This window comes from Struthio camelus, chromosome W (genome assembly GCF_040807025.1).
Source record: "Struthio camelus isolate bStrCam1 chromosome W, bStrCam1.hap1, whole genome shotgun sequence".
NCBI lineage: Eukaryota > Metazoa > Chordata > Aves > Struthioniformes > Struthionidae > Struthio > Struthio camelus.
In genome coordinates, this window is record NC_090981.1 from 57,984,629 (window position 1) to 58,004,005 (window position 19,377).

General features: G+C 42.4%; 1 protein-coding gene across 3 annotated transcripts in view; it reads right to left on the bottom strand.

The window, feature by feature from the left end:
* The window catches only part of LOC138060883 (phospholipid-transporting ATPase ID-like), an 88,855-nt gene that overhangs the window by 18,699 nt on the left and 50,779 nt on the right, over positions 1-19,377 (bottom strand). For all 3 annotated transcript variants that reach the window (XM_068924964.1, XM_068924967.1, XM_068924966.1), the window contains exons 10-18: positions 17,090-17,248; positions 16,059-16,147; positions 10,503-10,699; positions 8,532-8,740; positions 6,607-6,650; positions 4,844-5,009; positions 3,871-4,059; positions 2,916-3,031; positions 1,199-1,363 (exon numbers count right to left, since the gene is read on the bottom strand). In XM_068924964.1, the coding sequence (XP_068781065.1) occupies positions 1,199-1,363; positions 2,916-3,031; positions 3,871-4,059; positions 4,844-5,009; positions 6,607-6,650; positions 8,532-8,740; positions 10,503-10,699; positions 16,059-16,147; positions 17,090-17,248 (1,334 nt within the window). The remainder of the gene's footprint in view (positions 1-1,198; positions 1,364-2,915; positions 3,032-3,870; positions 4,060-4,843; positions 5,010-6,606; positions 6,651-8,531; positions 8,741-10,502; positions 10,700-16,058; positions 16,148-17,089; positions 17,249-19,377) is intronic.

The following is a 19,377-nucleotide window of genomic DNA, read 5'->3' on the forward strand; positions in this document are numbered from 1 at the left end:
TCTACACCAACACAAGACTCATCTACTTCCTTCCTGACATTGTCCTTCAAATCCATTCTCTTTCACAAGCCAGGCTTTCCTACATCCACCTTCTGTCCCTCCCTGTGGCACCTTCTGAAAGTAAAGCCATTCTTGCACAGGGTACAGAGAAGGTCTGGTGTAATCACTTTCTGAACAACACTTCTTCCTCCTGCAAGCCCATGACCTCTTCTCTACTCAGGCCATGAGCTTCATAGTCCTTTCCTGCAAAGCAGCTGGCTCCTTAGCCTCCTAAACCTGCATGCCTTTCCTCCTTTGCACACATTCCACAAGGCATTTGTGTGATGTATTCTCTGGACTAGACAATTAGCACTTTCCACTGCTGTACTGAGACCCAGGAGGGCAGCAGTCTTCCCCCTGTACTATGCAATTTACACTTGCCTCCAAAGGTCAGCAGCTTCTAGGCTCGCACCTACTTCTTTGCTGGCCCTGTTGGCATCCTGAACATACAGCTAATGGAAGGAGCAACCATACAGCTCCCAGGGTTTCCAAGATTTCAGGAGAGCACTGCTGCACGTGCAAAAGCTGAATTGCTTCCCCTCAGATCCCACACATCTCATCCTTTTCATTCATTATTCATGGCTCTAAAACACAGGCAAACCCTGGAGTGTTCAAAAAGCTGTAGTAATACTCATGGAGAAAAGAATGACTTGAAGATCACAGTTGAGCCCTATTTCAAACCGACACAAACAACTTCATGGACATCATCCTCCATCTTGCCCAGGGCTGCAAGAACAAAGATGACACTCCTTGAAATGGAGGGGAACCTGGGGACTATTCACTGCCTGCTATTTCAAAGACAGAAGAATAAATACATCAGCCATTTGCATGTACAAGGGATAGCTATGAAATATTTGTGTCTCTGTCATCTCCCTTAAGCTCTGGTATGCTGCTTCATCACAAGAAAGCTACTCTGACACCCTTGTGAGTTAAAATAAAACTGTTCCCATGCACTGATGGTTGACACCCCAGTTACTGGCTTCTCACAGAGGTGCCAGTGAAAACCCAGGACTGCCTTGTTCCAAACCACTCCAGGCTCACAACGCACTGAGCTGTTTGCAGAACAATGTTTACTGAAGCCATACTGAGCTGTTTATTGACAAACCGCTATCCTTGCCACCTCCCCCAGAGCTTGGCCCAGATTCCATGAAATACCAACCATTAAATCTTTTTCAATCTCTTCATACAACTCCGACAATTTATCTTCCCTTCCTTCCAAGGCAGTGCTTGCTACATGTTGACGCCTGATCCAGTCCTCAAAGTATTCTTCGTCCAAGTTTTTATAGGCCACAACGAGCGTCCTCAAACCTTCACCAGCAAACTCCTGTGAGACAGTGGTGAGGCAGAAGAGGTCAAAGAAGAATAGTCTCCTCACTCGGGTTTACAAAGAACCCTCTTTACAAATAACCATTTTCTTTCAAACTTCTTACCTAAAGTCTGCAAAGGAAAGGTGAGAAATCACACCTTAGACCACAAACCTAGGGGTATTTTTTAACAGCTAGTTCCACATCACTTTATGATTGCCAGCCACTGCCCTTACAGAAAACAAATTCAAAAGGGCTTTCCTGTGTTTTCATTCTAAAGCTTTACGTTAACGAGGCACTTGTTTCCCTCATTGATATTTCTCAACATGAGATTCAGAATAATGAGACCTAAATAAAACACACTGAGCTCAGCTTTAAATTGAAATTCAGCAGTGCTCAACATTTTTATAGGTGCAAATGCTGGTCCAACTGTTTGCTTAGTGTGAGCACCATCAGTCATGGCATCTCAGCAAGTCCTTGTAAGTGCCCTTTCTGCATATGCTTAGCTGGAGATATGCATCTCAGTGTTTGGAAGATAACAGAGAACCCTTTCTGCAAACTGAAGGCTTCCTTCCCGTAACAGGACATACAATTTCTCTCTCCTTGTGGATTCTGAAAGAACAGGCTTGAAGTAAAGTTGCATAAGGAACTGACCTTACTGACAGCCCATCTCCCGGTGCTCTGGCCCTTCCTTCACTGGCAACATTCCCTGGCTCCCTCAGGGCAGTGAGCAGAGATGTCTGTGCCATTGCAACCTCTCTAGCAAGGTTTTCTGTTACCTTGTGCTCTGCACTGTACCAGCAGAATCTGGTATCACAAGGGAGTAAACACTGGGCAAAACATCCACCTGTGTGAGTAATCACCTCACAGCATACACCATCAACAATATAGAAACCCACAAGTTTGAATGCCACATTTTCCAAGCTGCCCAGTCAATATACCCCTATATGATCTGGAGGGGGAGGGAGGGAGCCAGCGTATGCCCCAGTGCCTGTGTAGTCCTTTTTGACTGAGGCCTCTCAGATCACAATCACTGCAGATCTAGATTGTATTCAAGAAGGAGAAAGGCTCAGTGGCCCTTTACTCATTGCCTGAGTTATTCCAATCCAAGGCATGTTTGAATGTACTGGGTGCATGCATTGTACAGTAACAGCAGACTTAGGTGCAATTTAGTTACCAAAACACAGATGTGCAGTGCCATTTCCGATGCCCCAATTATCCTATCTTGGTCTCCAGCTCCTATTCCAAAGACACACAGGTCTTTTAAATGTCCTGCATTGCATTTGCCAGCTATGTGCAGATATATGGAATATGCTAGAGCACTTCAAATGGCACCTGATGCATATACTTAGGCAACTGATTTGACACCAGAGACTTTATAAATTAATTTCCTCCTTCATTCCCCATGAAAAATAATAAAATACTTGATGTTTGGGCATTGCTTTTGAGATCTGCTCTTCATCTCAATACAAATTGCATTTCTAGTCCAGAGGAAGGCATGAGAAAGGTTTGAATACATGGACAAAAGGCAACCATCAAATGCAGAGCTGTTGTGCAGAAGGAAGCACTTACATTCAGGTGTTCTGTTGTCTCTTCTTTGAGAGACTCACAGGATGAATGAAGCAGGTCATAAAGAATGGTGTCAGCCCCCTTGCAGTACAAAGTCAAGTCACCTTCTGGACTCCGCACTACAAGGAAGAGGAATAATAGTTCTACAAATACCGGACACTCAGCGTTCATAGCACTTGCATTCTAAACAAATAAAGGTTTTTAAAGACATCCATACTCTGCCATGTGTTGGCAAATTGCCAGGAATTGAGATGCGCTTTGCTTAGAACAGAAGATAATGTAACTACTCTCAACTTCAGTGGCAGTGGCACAGAAGACAGTTCCCAGACTACACTGGTCTGAACAGATGCTCTGTTAGACTATGTGGTGCCTACAAACAGCACCTCAAGGAGGACATGTATGTTCAAAAGACAAAAACAGTCTGCTGCTAGAGAACAGTCCTGCTGCCAAAAGAGGTGCTGCCACTCTCTTGTTGCAGTTATGCCATCCCAGTCCCTAAAGTATCTGAGGACACTGCAGGATTAATAAAGGCTACACTAGGTTTCTTGAATTGTTTCACCATTTCCCCTGTGGGAAATTGGATTTCTTGTCTTTGCTTTCTCCTTTCCCACTTCCTCAGCTTTTGCTGATAATTTTGAAGCTGACCGGAAGGAAGTAGGATCCTGCTTTGTTATGAAGGAGATGAAATGTGTAGAAAGCCTAGTGTCTTCAGGAAGCTGCTCCATCACTGTGGTCCAGCTGTGAAGATGTCCTCCCACCTACACAGATTAGATCTTTATCTAGCACTGTTGCTGTGTTAGTGAATGGTTGAGGATGCCCATCGCAAGCACTGAGAAGTAAATAGTATTCAGAAAGTGATACAAAGGAGCTGTCCGTGGGAAAGGCATCTAAGCAGAATGAGGGCAAACTTGAGAGCATAAGAAGTCAGGAAAGAAAGAAGGGAGCGAGGAGGACATACCAATAACAGACATTCGCTTGCGCACATTGTTGAAATCAAGAATAGCCAGCAGCTTGTAGATTTTTGTTTCTCCCATTTCCACAACAGTGATGGTCTCCGGTGTGCGAGCCCGAAAAACAAATCCAAAGTTTCTGGCAGCAGTGACGAGGGCTCCCTCATCAGGAGATTGGGCCTGATACACCAAGTTACCTGACATGCAAGAAAGACAAGTAATATCACTTCTATCTTGCTCCTGAGGCTAAACAAATACAGGATCAAAGACTTTACATAGCAGTTAGCCATCTGCTCTTCTAGCTATCTGCAAAGACCTAGCACTAAAAAGCACCTTGTGATCACATCTCTCCATCTAGTTCCATCCACTCTATCCTCTAGGCCAGTGCAAGAGATCCTAGCCTCTTTTTGGGGCCTTTATCACTCTCTTTGGAGTCCAAAAGATCTCACTGGGAGGCCAACTTCCTTGGGTTTAAGGACTTCTAGTTACATCTGTATGTGTTTTTCTCATCAATACTTTCATCTTGCACGTATTAACAATTCTAGCCCTTAAAGCACCAGGAAAGATGGAACTTCATCCTAACAGGCCCATACTTGCAGGAACACTGGATGAGGAGAGCTAATGAGTCTCCAGTAGATAGGTGCCATATGCTCTACTCTTTATAGGAGTTGGTGCAGAGCAGAGGCAGAGTGAGGCAAGCCATCTACCCATCTTCTTGGGGATGCTTTGGCACCTGAAATTTCCAAATTTCAGAGATGTGGTGGTTGCACTAGTGTCATTTCCACCATGGGAACACATGGGGAGTGGTGGCACTGGTCTTCGCATGCAGAATCTCCAAAGACACAGATTTGCATGTAGCCATATACTACAGAAAATCACCAGGGAGTCAAAAGGACCAGTTACAGCTTCTGTGAAGAAAAGACATACTGTGATGCAGGGTGGACATTAGCCACTCAGACCGGTGCCTTCAAGAGTCCTCACCTTCCTTCTTCTCTTCTGGCATTACTGTGTGACAGAGTGAGAGCAGCCGGAAGAACCTATGCGTTGGGACATCACTCAGCTTCACAGCTTCAACCAGGCTGTGGTCATAGAAGGCAAACTTTGGGTCGGCTAACTGGTTGTATGAGAAATCAACCTTCTCTGTGTTCTGCAAAAATATGGTTCAGCATTATCTGTAAAGCACTCCTATGTCTGTACACCAGTGACTGCCCACCATAGCCCCCTCTCTTTGTTACTTTTACAAAAAATCCCTCTCCTATAGGGCTATTGACAAGAAAGGCTGATGAATCTAAATAAATGGGAGGCTGTGTAAGCCACTGAATCACAGAATAGGACAGGCACTTGAGGTGCCTTTCAAAGCAGCGCTCCAACTGATGACCTCTTTAGCTAAAGATGCCTCCTGTACTAAGTAAATGCTCCTATGAGGTGCCTGCTAAAGGATTTCTGTAGTGCAGAAATGCCTGCCTTCACAACACATGCCTGTTTGGAGCCATTATGCTCCTGATTTCGATGGCTGTCAGCAAAAGGTGAATGTGGAGGCCCAATTTAAAACAATTCAAAAGGCTGTATTCCCCACCCTATTCTCCCACAGAAAGAGAAAAAAAACCTGATATGAAAAAGGATGGCAAAAAAATGATGTAAAGGTTCAGCTCCACAGGCGCTGCCCTTTTTGCCTCCACTCCAAACAGAGTGGAACATATTGAGAAACAGCCAGAAGCTCAAAGTATGATGTGTCATGGAGGAATGCACCGCTGAGCCTGCCCGGGACCATTCAGACTCCCTCCTCATCCCTGGAGAGCTCAGAGTTTCCAGGATGGGAAGTCATGCTTTTGACCTGTGTAAGCTGACATTTAACACTTACCAAAAGAGCGCAGTCCCTCTGCTCCCCCACTAGCCTGCACAACAAGCTCTGGACACTGCAACACCACAGATGTGTGAGAAGCAGCCCTTTGACCTGCAGGATTGTGCTCTCTGGGGTAGCAGGGGCAGGAGAAGCTGCTGGGCAGCTGGTTGGCAGCAAATCAGCATCTCTCCCTCCCTAAGCAAGTCAGCCCTTCTCATTTTGTTGCCTGAGTGAGGGCAGTCTGTAGGCACAGCACTCAGTACAAATAGACAATTTCAATGGATAATTTAAGTTTTAAAGAGCTTGGAAATGAATCACTGGAATGAGGAGTAGCATTTTGATCATCGTCTTGCCATTTGTTACCTGAATTACTACATACAGTTTTCAAACATTTTAGGCATTAAAATCCCAGACAGTCAGGTTTGTGCCAGCAAGCAGAGGCAGAGGCTAGATAGAAATGGGAAGGTCACTCATTTCCACACCTTCCAATGTCCAGACATTAGGAGAATTTGACAGTGACCTTCTTACAGATACAAGTTGAACTCACTGATTCCCAGCAAAAGCTTTAATTCACTGCCAAGGATAATAAAATTCACTAACGTCCAGGTTTCCGACAAACAGCAATGGCCAAGTGTTCAGAGGAGCTGGGCATGCAGTAGGATGCCATGTGAAGCTGAGGGAACAGCAGGCACTCAGAATGCCCTCCGTGCAGGTGTAAACCAGGCGTGCTGAAGGGGAATGCAATTCTGAAAATCCTCTGAGGCCCGTCAGAACCGACCTCCCTGTTGTCAGGATCAAGAGGATCATGAGCATGAACTGTGCCTCGGTGGAATATACCAAGAGTCCACTGGCACCTATGCGGAAAGTACAGAGCCTGCCCGGTTAGCACTTGAGCACTTACCTCATTTATTTCTATCCTTTGGCCAGCCAGGTCATACACATCACCTGAAAGCAAGAGAGGCTGGGGTTATAGCCACAAACTCCAGCTAGGTGCAGTCTCTGAGCCTCTCTACCACAGAAACTAGTTAAAGTTTTAAAGCTAGGATCAAGTTAAAGAGTTTCAATAATCACACATATGTTGACGGGAAGGCTGAGGACCGATGATTCATATCAATCTGTCCCTTTGTTAGTCCGCGACAAAATCCAGAATCTCATCTCCACTGCACGTGAGTTTATCTCCCGGGAATTGTAGCCAAGAGACATTTAGACACCTCCTTTTCAATGGGAAGTCTAAGCCTCCAGAGTACCTTCCCAAGCAGGAGAACCGATTCATCCTTCCTGGTATGGCTTTCCCAAACACGCCTGAGCAGGCAATCCAAAGAAGCATGTTCCAAGGAGGAAGCTGAGCTTTTAGAAAACAATAGCGAATAGACAGTCGTCTGCTTTATTTTTGCATCTTTCCCACTCATTTCTTGAACCTACATCCTATGTCTATGTTCTGAGGTGACATCCACTTTGGAAAAGTCTATTACAAGACCTGAATAACCAGACTGAATATTTCTCAAACTCTGATTAGCAGTACTAATGCTAGCTAGCATAGTAGCGCTATTGTAGATACAATGGTCTAGAGATATAAGCAAAGCAAAATTTATAGGAAGAAATAACCTCTTTAATTGGACCAACTAATAGCACTGAGAAAAAAAGACAAGTCTTCTGGCACACTATTCCATCAGCAGGTCTGACACAGGCACAACAAGCATCAATCTACAAATAAGCTGTGACTAATTTCTCTGGGGGAGTATAATGATGCTAATCAACTAGACAATTTGTGAATCCTTGGCACCTCCTGAGGCGTATGGAGAAAACTGCTCTGGACCAGACAATGAATGAGCTTGTTAAGCCAATGACTGTTCGGATCAAACAGAGCCAACAACTTTTGTTTCCCATTTTTTTCCAACTCCTGACAACCTTTTCTCTCTTCTAGTAGGTGAAGTAATAGTTATGGCTGCAGATAAATGGCTAGGCCATTGAGTAGGCCTTGGCCTAAGGTTAACCTACCTGAACAGGATGTGGAAAACCACTGCTCATGACATGAGAAATTGCTAAATTCAAGAGGTAACTGTGTGAGAAGCTGACAAAAGTTACAGATAGAGCCGTGATGGATGGCTGATTTCACAAGTGGCTAAGAGGGAGTTATGTGAGAAACAGCTGAATGTCACAAATAGTTGGAGGGAAATACTGGGGGCCTTTTGGGGAGAATAGTCTGGCAAGGTTAACAGTACCATATCAATAATACCATATAAGCCTGAGATCACCTAGGTAGCAATATCAGAAAAAACAAACGCTGGGTACAGATGTAGCAAAATTGGGACCAATAGGGAAAAAGTAATTAGGGGCAGGTTCTTTACTTAGGAGGATACTAGGCCAGAAAAAGGGAGGTACAAGAGCAAAAGGAGAATCAAGGTTCAGAAAAATGATATTAAGATATGCAAATAATGTAATCAAGACTGTCCAGGAATATCTGATGGGTAGCCTTGCACTTGATCACTGCAGCTAGATTAGGATGATAAACCAAATCTGTTCCTTTGACCATAACACACGAGTCAAACAAACTTCCATGGTCAGAAGGACTGGAGGGTACAGGATACTTTCCCCTGCCGATGAGGGAACACCCAGACAGACAGATCGAGCATCTTGGCATAAGCATATCAGTGCCTATTCCAGGCCTGATGGCATCAGTAACCACCCATCACTTCAGAGCAGTAATTCTCACATAATAGCATTTAAGTCTGTTCCACTCCTTACAAGATTGTCTCTTCTAGATATCATTTTAGTCTCTGTGGACTAAGAGGCAGACCCAGAAAATAAGACAAACTGATATCGTACCATAGGATTTGCCATTGATGGAGCACTTGTTGAAACACATGATGTTCTGAGTGAGAGTTCCTGTTTTGTCTGAGAAGATGTACTTGATTTGCCCCAGCTCTTCATTAAGTGTGGTGGTACGGGCCTGAGCCGGTGTGTCATTCACTGGGTAATACATTTTACGGTCCCAGTCAATGTAGAAGCTGTTGCCCAAACGTATAATCTCTACACTGGTGAAACAGGAAAAGAAGGTGATGAAATATTCATTAGTTTAAGAGACAAGATCTTTATCTTAAGCACGACTGCTAGTAATTGCATTTAGAAGACAACTTTGAAAGTAATGACAGGGAGTACTCACCAGGTGGTCCCTAAAGTCTGAAAGACATGAGTGTCTTAAAGAGTGTATATTAAGCACTGCTGAAGCAAGTACCATTGGAAAAATTGTTTAGGTTTGTGGTAAATTCCTTTCTTTTATTTATAAAACAACTTCTTAAAAATACATTTGAAAAGTTTCAGAAGTATTTAAGAAACTTTAAACATCTGATGCTTTCTTTCAGTCTGTATTTGCTTCTGTCAGGGCCACCCTTCTGTCATAGAAAGCCTTAGGCTGGACACTGAGTTAAAAAGCAGCAAGAAGTCACCCTCACCCAGACTCCTTCAAACCTTCTTTAATCCTGCTGTGAATGAGCGGCAGCACTGCACACCAAATAGGCTGTGGGTAGGCCATGTCCCTGGACCAAAGAGCGAGATGGCAGCAGCAGTGTGTTTCATTTGGTTCAGTTTAGGGAATGGTGGTCAGACTGAGCACATTTTCAGTCGGATGCTGGGCTGGGCTGAGCTGCGATGCCCGGGTTTGAGAACAGCCATGGTTGAAACAGCCCAGACTTCCAGAACAAGTGAGTCATTGTGTAATTTAATATAATCATGGAGCTGTACCAGCACACAGGCAACATGAATTTCCATTTTGTTGTTGGTGTGAAACACTAGACAGGAATGGAATGAATTATTCATATTTCCTAACACAGAAGAGAGTCTCAGAATGCAACTTCCAAACTCACAACTCTTCGCCTCTCTTGGCACCATTGCTGAAAGGGCAGCACCAGGAGCTAAGAGTTGTCCTTTGAGGTCTGACATCACAAACTTTACATAAATGGTCTGTACAAATTATACACTAAGGATTCACTCTAGAGGCAGTAGCAAAGCTCCATGAAGAGTTAGATTCAAACAATAAATTGCACAGGCCAAGTCAGTCTGCACCCCAGCCTAAGGGTTTCCAAAGCATGACAGGCGTGTTGCCTCCCCTTTACACCTGCCTGCCTATCTGCAGGAACCAACACAGCACTATGACCTCTAGACAAATGATGACATTCTCTCTGTTCATACTGTGCCAAGCCCAACAGGTCGTCAGGCTGGTTAAACATACCTATTTGGCAATTCAGTCCTCACATGAGCCCTACAGTCACATTGGAGAATGTGACATTCACTTTCTTTGGTGGACAGTGTAACCATGGAAGAGCAATGTGCTACCAGTAGCAGGTTTCCACTCTCACTCCCATAGTATCCTAAATGAAAACTTCCCCTTCAACTGCAAAGTCATCCTCCCCTCTCGACGACCTCACTGGTATCCCAGCTCCAGCCCTGGCAGAGCCCTCCCAAGGCAGCAGAAAGGACAGCATCGCTGTGGTGTGGAGTTATCCAACAATGCGATTTTAGATCCTGACAAATCAAGGAGGGAATTAAGGAGAAGAAAAAAAGGTTAACCCTCTGTTCTTTAAAACCGCATGGGGCTTATTCTGACTAGTCAAGACCCACAAAGAAAGCAGTGGCTATTAGGGGTCCTCACTAGGTGGCACTGGCACTCAGAGCTGGCCTGGGCTGTGTGTCATACCCACAATGTAATTCATTCATGTACTGGGAAAAGCGCTGCTCCCAACTAAAGCAAAAGTCAAAGCTCACCTAAGATGAAACATGAAATGAGGTTCAGGCACATACCTGACATAGAGCGAAATTGGGACCACCGTGTTTAGAATGATCACGTACGACCAGAACATGAGGAAGCCAGAGTAGGAGGCAGAACTGACATCCTCTGCCCAGGGCAGATAGACCTGGAAGTAGTAGCCCTTATCGTACTCCCAGATGCCATTTCCAATGGCTAGGATAAGACACATCAGTGCTAAAAACGCAAAGATCTGCAAAAACAACAAAGATATTGGATTTTAGAAACGTGGAATTTATTATGTACAGGTTAATCAAAAGACCCTAATCAGATTGGGTTAGACAGCCTGAATCACATGGAAATGGTTCCTAGTGGTGAAGGAGGAAAAAGAGCAAAAGCATGGCAATTAAATTCAAAGACAAAATTACACCGTACAGTCTCTTTGGTGATTTGGAATCACAAGACATCAAACACCTGGGAATTTAGGTTCTAAGCAGGGACCTAAAATGAGGACCTCATGGGCAGCTGGCTACAGAACGTCAAACCTCACTAGATGTAAGCTGAGCTGCTGCTCCTCAAACATCTGCCTGCACACTTGGGAACAGAAATCTCACAAAGCACCTTATCTGGCCATTTGCTGGATGTATCATGGGCTAAGAACAAAGTTTTCCTTACAGTTTCTGAAAAAATACTAAGGATAATTTTTAATACAGCAAGTCCTGTACTCAACAAGTTGGAACTGAGTACTGGATACTATTCTGATGGTCAAAGGAGAGTTAATCACTGACTCAGAACTAATGGTTGCCTTGGTACCTGCCATCACAATCTGATTACATTTCCTTTGAGCAAACAGAGAGCAGCACTAACCAGTGATGTGTATCCTTAGACTTGAAAGAAGCTTATTTACTGAAGCCTAAAGCAACCAGTGGCACAGCAAGAACAGAATTTCAAAGTGGAACACCTTAGTAAAAACTGGGAATTGCTCAGGAACACCATTCCATAGGCATAAAAACATTACATAGGTCATAAAGCACTTGATTAAAAGAACATAGCAACACAATAATTTGGAAATGAATATAAAAAGAAAGGAAAGAGGGGTAATTAAGAAAAATTAATATGAGCAGTAAGGAATCATTGAGCTATAAATAACTAATAGTCCTATAAAATATCAAGAAAAGAAAATGGTAAACTCATAAATAGAGATGTGGGAAAGGCAGTCATGTTCAATGACTTTTCTTCATTTTAAATGAAGCAGAAGGATGTATCTATCCCATATGATGTAGCAGATGGAAAAGACAGTTTACCATCTGTAACAAGGAACAGTACGTAGCTCTATCTGCTAATAATTAGCATTGTCAAAATAGGTCCAGGTAATTCAAATATAACAGTTTAAAGGAACTGGCTGAGAAATTCTCTTAACTAGTAGAGTTAATTTTTAACAATGCTTGAAAAGCTGGGGAAGCTCCACTATCCTGAAAATCTGCCAACACAATTCCAGTATTTGAAAGGTAGAAATGGTGACCATGGGAAAGATAAACTGAAGTTAGCTTGACATCGTTCCTGGAGAAAGGGTGATAAAAGCAATTCTGTTGATATGGAACATTTGGACTTTTCCAAATATTTGACTTAGCATGACCAACATCCTAATAAAAACATGAAGATACAGAATCAACCAGCAGCACAATAGGGGACTAAGCATCATTTCTTGCAACTATGGCTATTAAGGAGGAAATACCGGTAAACTGGGCCATTACGTATAAGGCCAGCCAGTAACAGTCATATTACCACACAACTTTTTAAAAAATAATTGAGGTACAAACAGAGAAACTTTTGTTCATAAAGCTGATATTTATGTTGCTGAGGTAAACTATGAGGGGAGGAAGGATACCTTTAGAGAGAGATTTGAATTGCTTCGTTGAAAGCGCATACCCTACCAAATTAAGATTAATATCAAGAAGACGCTAAAGAAGGACTGCACTAAGTAAATGTGCTGGGCTCATTCTCAGGAGACCAGTTTATTTCCACACCAGTAGTAGCTTATCTACTGAATTCCAGCAAGTCCATCAAGTTTCTCCACTTGTGAAACAGAGACAACTAGCAAGGAATGCAGTGTGGTGCTTTTCAACCTCTGTGACTGGCACTAAAAACAGACTACAAGTTGCACTGCTACGGTCATGATGATCTAAGGATATAATAGAGGCATGACCTGGGGATGGGTAATGGACATAGATGGAGAAAACAGACAAGCTTGTCCATTTTTCTAGAAATAAATGAAAGATATTACTTGCCTCTGGAGACATAGTCTCTTGTAAAAGGAATTAATTAGAAGAGCCAGCTGGCTTTTTTATCATTATACCCTGAAAGATTCCTGGTTGAGGTCGCACAGGTTAAAAATTGTCAGTTTGTAGTATATCATCTTCTACATAGGAAATTCAGTGTGGAAACAAGTATGATTTAGCAACAGAAATAAACATGGGGCAGACAGCAGCTGAAGTTTCCCATATCACAGCAGCTCCTGTCCCCGGACCCAACTACTGCACTTATATACTGCCTTATATACGCTTTGCTTTATGTACATTTTGTATATCTGCTCTCATCCGTACAAGGTTGGATTTGTGTATAACACTTACGCTTATACAAGGATTGCTAACACACTTCACTTTGAGACGCATGCGAAAGACTGAGCTGTTGACCCAACAGCAGCCCCAGAGATTAATTTCCATAAGGAGAAACAACTGTGTACAGGGTGTTGTACTCATTACCACAGCCTCTGTAAGAGAAGGATGTGAATAAACCAGATCGCAGACCTGCACATGACCTGCTCATGGGGCTTCCCACCGTGAACATCCTCTCTCTTTGGGACTAGACCATGCAGTGCCCATGATGTATCCTCTGAAGGACTGAGCAGTTGTTTTTTTTATAAAGAGAAGATGACTTTTGACAGACATTTCATGTCAGACTATGACTGCTTCAGTTTCTTTATTGGCACTTTGGAGTTCTGTTTTGGGATTTGAAGCAATAAGGCATTTAGAGCTGACAGTGACAGCTCCATTTCTCTGAAAATGTGCTTATCCAAGCCTGCAGAAAAAGCAAGCCTCAGAGCAAAACGCATTCGTGGTGCTGGTGGGTGTGTCCTCAGCCGAGGAACATTCACTTCTTTCTGAGATCTCTGAGAAATACTGTGTTCCTCTCCCTCTGATTTCAGTCCTATGCTGCCAAACACTCCCAAACATGAAAAAGAAAACTACGGTTTCCATATGGAAAGGTTTATTCCTGATTGATTAACTCTTGTTGAGATACACAAGGGCTACATTTAACCAGGACTCTATTTGAATGCCCTGCTTAAACACTGTTTTGTAAGTTTCACGGACAATTAAACACAAAATAGCTTTGCTTGTGTTCACATGGAACAAGTTTCATTTCACTTAAAATGAGCTATTTATAGCAAGCTATAGCTGCTTTGTGTTTCCAAACTCAAGACTGCAACACAATGCCTCTTTTTATGACCACGCTTTGTAAACTTTGACCATAGAGTGAGCTGAAAGGACCTCATGCCACATTCCCTTTGGTGTATGAAGAACCAGGTGGTTAGAGTAGAACAGAACTGTACTTGGATGCCAAAATGTTAAGTGCCTTAAAAATGCATGAGAGAGAAAAACACACGCTTGGCTCAATCAATGTCCAAGAACCGAGGCAGAGGCTGATGCAATCATCTGCAACTTGCTCAGTTTTTTAAAACAGAGCCAGGAGCTAAATTGATCTTGTTCATGTTTACAAAGAGAGGCCAAACAGTCTGAAGACTCTGGGTGGGACCCTTAACTTGTGAAAGAAGAGTAGGCAAACCCTAATCAAGCGTTAAATCCATAGTTCCCTACTCACTTTTTCTCTGCTCTGTTTCCTTGCACTAGGGATCCAATATAGCTGGACCCTGCATCCCTTCCTCCTTCCCAACTACATCACAACAGGACACCTAAGAAAATGTGAAGTTTTTCAAACATCTGCAAAATTCTGAATATTAGGCACTCATGCTGCACAGACCTTCTTTTCTGTGTCCCCCCCTAAGTCTGAGGAGACAACACACGGAGGAAAACATCAGCATAGACTGGCATAATGTTGCTAAAGTCAAGGGAGTGAGCGTCCTTACTGCACACTGAGTAAGGACTCAAGGGTGCTTGAAGATGACCCTGGAGTTGCTCTCTGTGCAGTGGCATTGCTTTATAGCAAATACACACATGCACATGGTTCAGGAGGGCACTGTAACAGCTCTGGGAGCCAGTGTCACTGGTGCCGCTTTGGTATAATTTTCAGACTCACAGCACACTACATACAGCCTGTGTTCTGGCAGTGGCACGGCTGTCCACTAACTTCTCCTATCTCTGAGCACAGCTAAAGAGTTTTTGCAATTCTAAAATAAAAACAAAAACAGGAGGGCAGGGCCTGGGATAAAGTGCCAAGGATGGCGAGATGAGGAAGCTTGGAGATATATGTGTTATAAGCCCCCATGCTGAAGAGGCACAAAGCCTCCGAGGGAAGGCAGAGCTCAGGACAGCCGGTCACAGGGCTTTGCGCTAGGCTGTAATGGACAGGCTGCTGGGGGAGGCTTCCAGATCTTTTCTCCCCAGGGCCTGCTCCAGCACCAGGGGGATGAATCCTGGCCCCAGCTTGCCCGGAGAGCAAGGGCAGGAGGGAAGAAGAGGGAACAGTGAATGCTTGTAGGAAGAGGTGACCGTAAGAGTGGCCAGCTCTTCCTGTAAGATAAAGGGAAGGCAGTGGAACATGCATGAAGAAGCATGACAAAATTGCATCCAAAGGAAAATAAAACCCTGAAACTAAGGAGCTTTCCTTCATGTAACATTGAATAAAGCAGTGTCAGAATGTCTTTGAAGACTGGCAGTAGCAACCAAAACAGTCCCTTGCCTGAGTGGCTTTTAGCTCAAGTGGTAAAGTCTTGGGAGGGTTTCTGTAGAAAATTCACTATCTCCAGGTGGAAATGTTTGCTCTTTGTTAAAACTGCTGACAAGCTTAAACCTCAAGTCAGATTTGTCTCCTAATTTGTGGAGAGTACCTGCTACACAAGATTAGTGTTCTCAAATTTGCCAGCTGCTGAAAACACCAGTTTCTGGGTGTTAATGAGACCGTAGCTAACATTTTACCCTAATGTGTTAAGTCAAAAGTTAGCATTACGTACATCAACAGACTTGAGATAACCAAGTCCTGTGCAGATACCACCAAAGATGCCAAGCAATCAGCAAGGAGAGGGAGAACTGCTAATGTTAATTTAAATAGAAAATGACAAAATTATCAGAAGAAGAAATTTGCAGGCTTCAAAGGGATTCTCACAAAAAAATGTGAAGAGAGAGAGAAAGAGAGAGAAAGCACAGCAATTGAAAAGCTCAGAAGAAAGGTCTGTAACACTGTCAATGTAATGGCCTTGCTTTGCAAGATAGGCAGGCCAAGGCATTGCAGAAGTCTGTATGCTAATAAATTTTTACAGAACTCGTCTTTTTATCATTAGTCACTTCTGATAGCCCCTCATTTGTGAGGACAAGAGGTGGAGCATTCAGAAATGATGAACACATCTGAAGAAATGAAGACAAATTAATCAGACTTACCACTAACACAAGGACATTCATGAGCCGATCGATGCTTGTCCGTTTAAAAGTTGTTTTTCCACTGTTCTGCATCAGTTTGGTATCTGGCCCTGGAGATCAAATACACTCATGATTTCTAGTAACAATGCTTAACAGTTCAAAAGTTGATTCGGTTTGATGCCTCACCATGCTTTATAACACAAATACCCATCAGAGCCTTCTTGAAAGCAGGTGCAAGTAGTTGACAGTGTTGGTGGGAAACCCAGGCAGAAAAAGGTTAAATAACTTGCTTTAGATCATATGGAGAGATTCATATATAAAACCATTCATTCTGGATTTGGATCCTGCTCTCTTCTGTCAAAAATCAATCCTCCCTTTCGGGTTTAATTACTTCTCATAGAATACCTGCTAATGCTCTGTTATTGGTGGCATATTACACATTGTCTCAAATGTCTATAGCACTGTAGAAACAGAAGTTCTACACTTGTAAAAAGCACAGATCTAATAGCCTACAGTAACATCAGTAAAGATCCTGATATTCCAATAGGGATTGCAATCATATAGAACTGATAGAAACTCTTAACAGTGGGAAGTTTTGTATATGCTTGGAGATACAGAAAGTCTCCTATTGGCCAATGCATCCTTAAACAGACTTAATTCTTAAATTCTCCCTTATTGATCGCTCCATTAAGATTTCTGTCATGTTATTTGCTGCATGAGTTTATGGAATAAGAGACTGCCTTTGCTTACCAAAGTACTCCATCAAGATGGAATTGGATGTTGTAACGTAGCATTTGCAATTCAGATTTCTCTTATAGACCACTATAAAAAAATTCCAAATTTAAATCCCCTGTAGTATGCAAAATTTCTAGCCTAGAGTTCAGTCAAGGGATCACATGTATAGTTTTTCTCTTGCTCTTGTACCTGGCAGAAACAAATTTTCTGAAGAGGAAAATATTTGGTTGCTTGGTACTTACTGTGTTTTATGTGCTCACATGTTAATGCTGCTGTGCTCTGCAATTCACAATGTACATGTTGAGTTTTTGACCTACCAGCATAAATAACGAGACCAAAGCACCACTCTGTGTTCCTAATAGTACAGCCCCTCAGCAGCATCTTTTCATTGTCCAGGGCATACTTTTCTCCTCGAAGAGTAAGAGTTCCTGTGAACTTATCTAGTTTGTTATTTGGTGCCTCACATTTGACTTCACCTGTTAAAAAAAAAAACAAGATAGAAGATGGTGGAAATCTTTCTAGCCTAGAAATATGTCAGTCAATACATACTGCATTCTCAGCTGTTCCCCAGATGTTGCTGCAGTCCACCTCCTGGCTCTGTCATGCCCATCCTTTATCCTGTATTTCCTTATGTTTTGGGATATTGCTCTTACCCCATTTTCATGTCATAATCCCATGGGCCACAATGAATCTGGATTTATCCTGGTCTCTGAATATAGCAATTTTGTACTGGTATAGCCCAACACAAAGTCTCCATTCCTTATATGTGGGTGAGAAGAAATGTTGAACCAGCAACATACTTTTAATCCTTCTACAGCAAGTTCATAGTGGTAGGATGTCACTGGATAATTTTAGATAGCAGTTGCTGACCTCACATAATTCTTATTCCATTTTCTTTAAAAACTGCACAAGCCCAAATGAGAAAATCAATGCCTGAAGGTTGCAAGAGAGTAATTAAGTGAGGTGTCTTTGCTCACTACTTTCTAATTTCAACTCTTTCATACCCTAAGTCCCACTGGCACCTGAAAAAAGAAGCTGGTACTTTTGACTGTGCAGCTGACACTGTATGTGATTGGAGAGACTGTTTCTTTTTCCATATTACATATTTACTTCTTATAACAAAATGTGTTCGCACAATACTGCCAACACAGATATTTCAATATAAAAATTATTATTTAAGTCAACACTTACAGCAATATTTAAAGATTGAAAGAGCCCAAGGGATGTATTGGAAAGAACTGGAAAATGCAGTTTATTGAAAGTGATTCCAATAGCTCATTCTATTCTGTTTATCAACAGACATAAGATATTTTGATCACAGACTGCAAATATCTGCATAAGGACTAGCATTTGCCTGGAATACAATTCTTCCAGTTGTTCTCAGACAAAACACATCAAGCTCAAAAGATTGGAAGCAAAACCTAGAGAAATCCAGAAAAAAGTTCATTAGGTTTTGTGATACTATCTATCTCCATCGCCGCAAATTTTAAATTCAAGAACAGATGTTCTTTTTGTAGAAAAGTAGCCACACTCTAGTGCAGACAAATTATAAGACTTGACAGATGAAGCAATTGGGAAATTCTAAGACACATGTGACATCAGAGCCCACACTAATAACTATGATAATCTTTTATTTTATCGTCTAGTTAATCTAAAAACAATCATACCTGCACTCCATAATCTCCAAAAGTCTAGGGTAACCAGGCCTATCTCACTACAACCCTTGCAACACCTGAAAAGCACATAGAAAACAGAGGTTTTGCCATGTAACCTGAAGAAGAACACGGTGAAGCTTTGGTAAACCAAAACTGGGGCATGCCTCGGCAGCTGAAGATCCCTCACCAGGAATATTGTGCCTCTCCTCATGCTAACTGCGGGACGCTGCTTGTGTGAGTACTTTGTATGCTAACATTCAGCGCTGCTTTCCAGTTAAGTGAGTGGATCCACATTACTGGTATGCTGATAGTGAAATCAGAAGAAATTCATCCAAGTCAGGCTGGTCAACCAAAAAGCAAGACGCTCTAGAGATTCACCCAATATAGTTGCAGTAACTCTGGTAACTCTGCAGCTGAAGATACCTCAGCAAGACACTACGCTTCCTGTCTCCTTCTACCATTAACAGCAAGAAGATATCTGAATGTGTTTCACCCAGATCAGTTCAATACTGCCAAGGCTACATGCAACCAGCAGTAGCTAACTGAAAAGTATCGTTTCCTTTCTCATCTCCCAGCTCCCCAAATCAAAGAAAAAAAGCTCATCTTTTGGCATGCATCTCCCTTATCTGAACCATCACAATGTCAACAAACATAACGGACATTAAGCATTCCATTCAGTGCCTCTATTAGCTTTTCAACCCTTTCCTCTCTTCCTGTCCTAAGAAGTAATTAGATAAAGAGTTACATAAATATTTAAATACTTCTACAGAGGTTAGCTAGGGAAATACAGAGTTAGGTCTGATTCTAGGCACTCTTCCCAGTATTCTTCCAAATATAAATCATCCTGGGAAATATTTTATTCATTTTAAGTACTGCAAAGAAGCCACTTTTATTTACAAAATAACTAAAATAGAGAACCAAAGAGTAAATAAATATTAGATAAGAAAAGT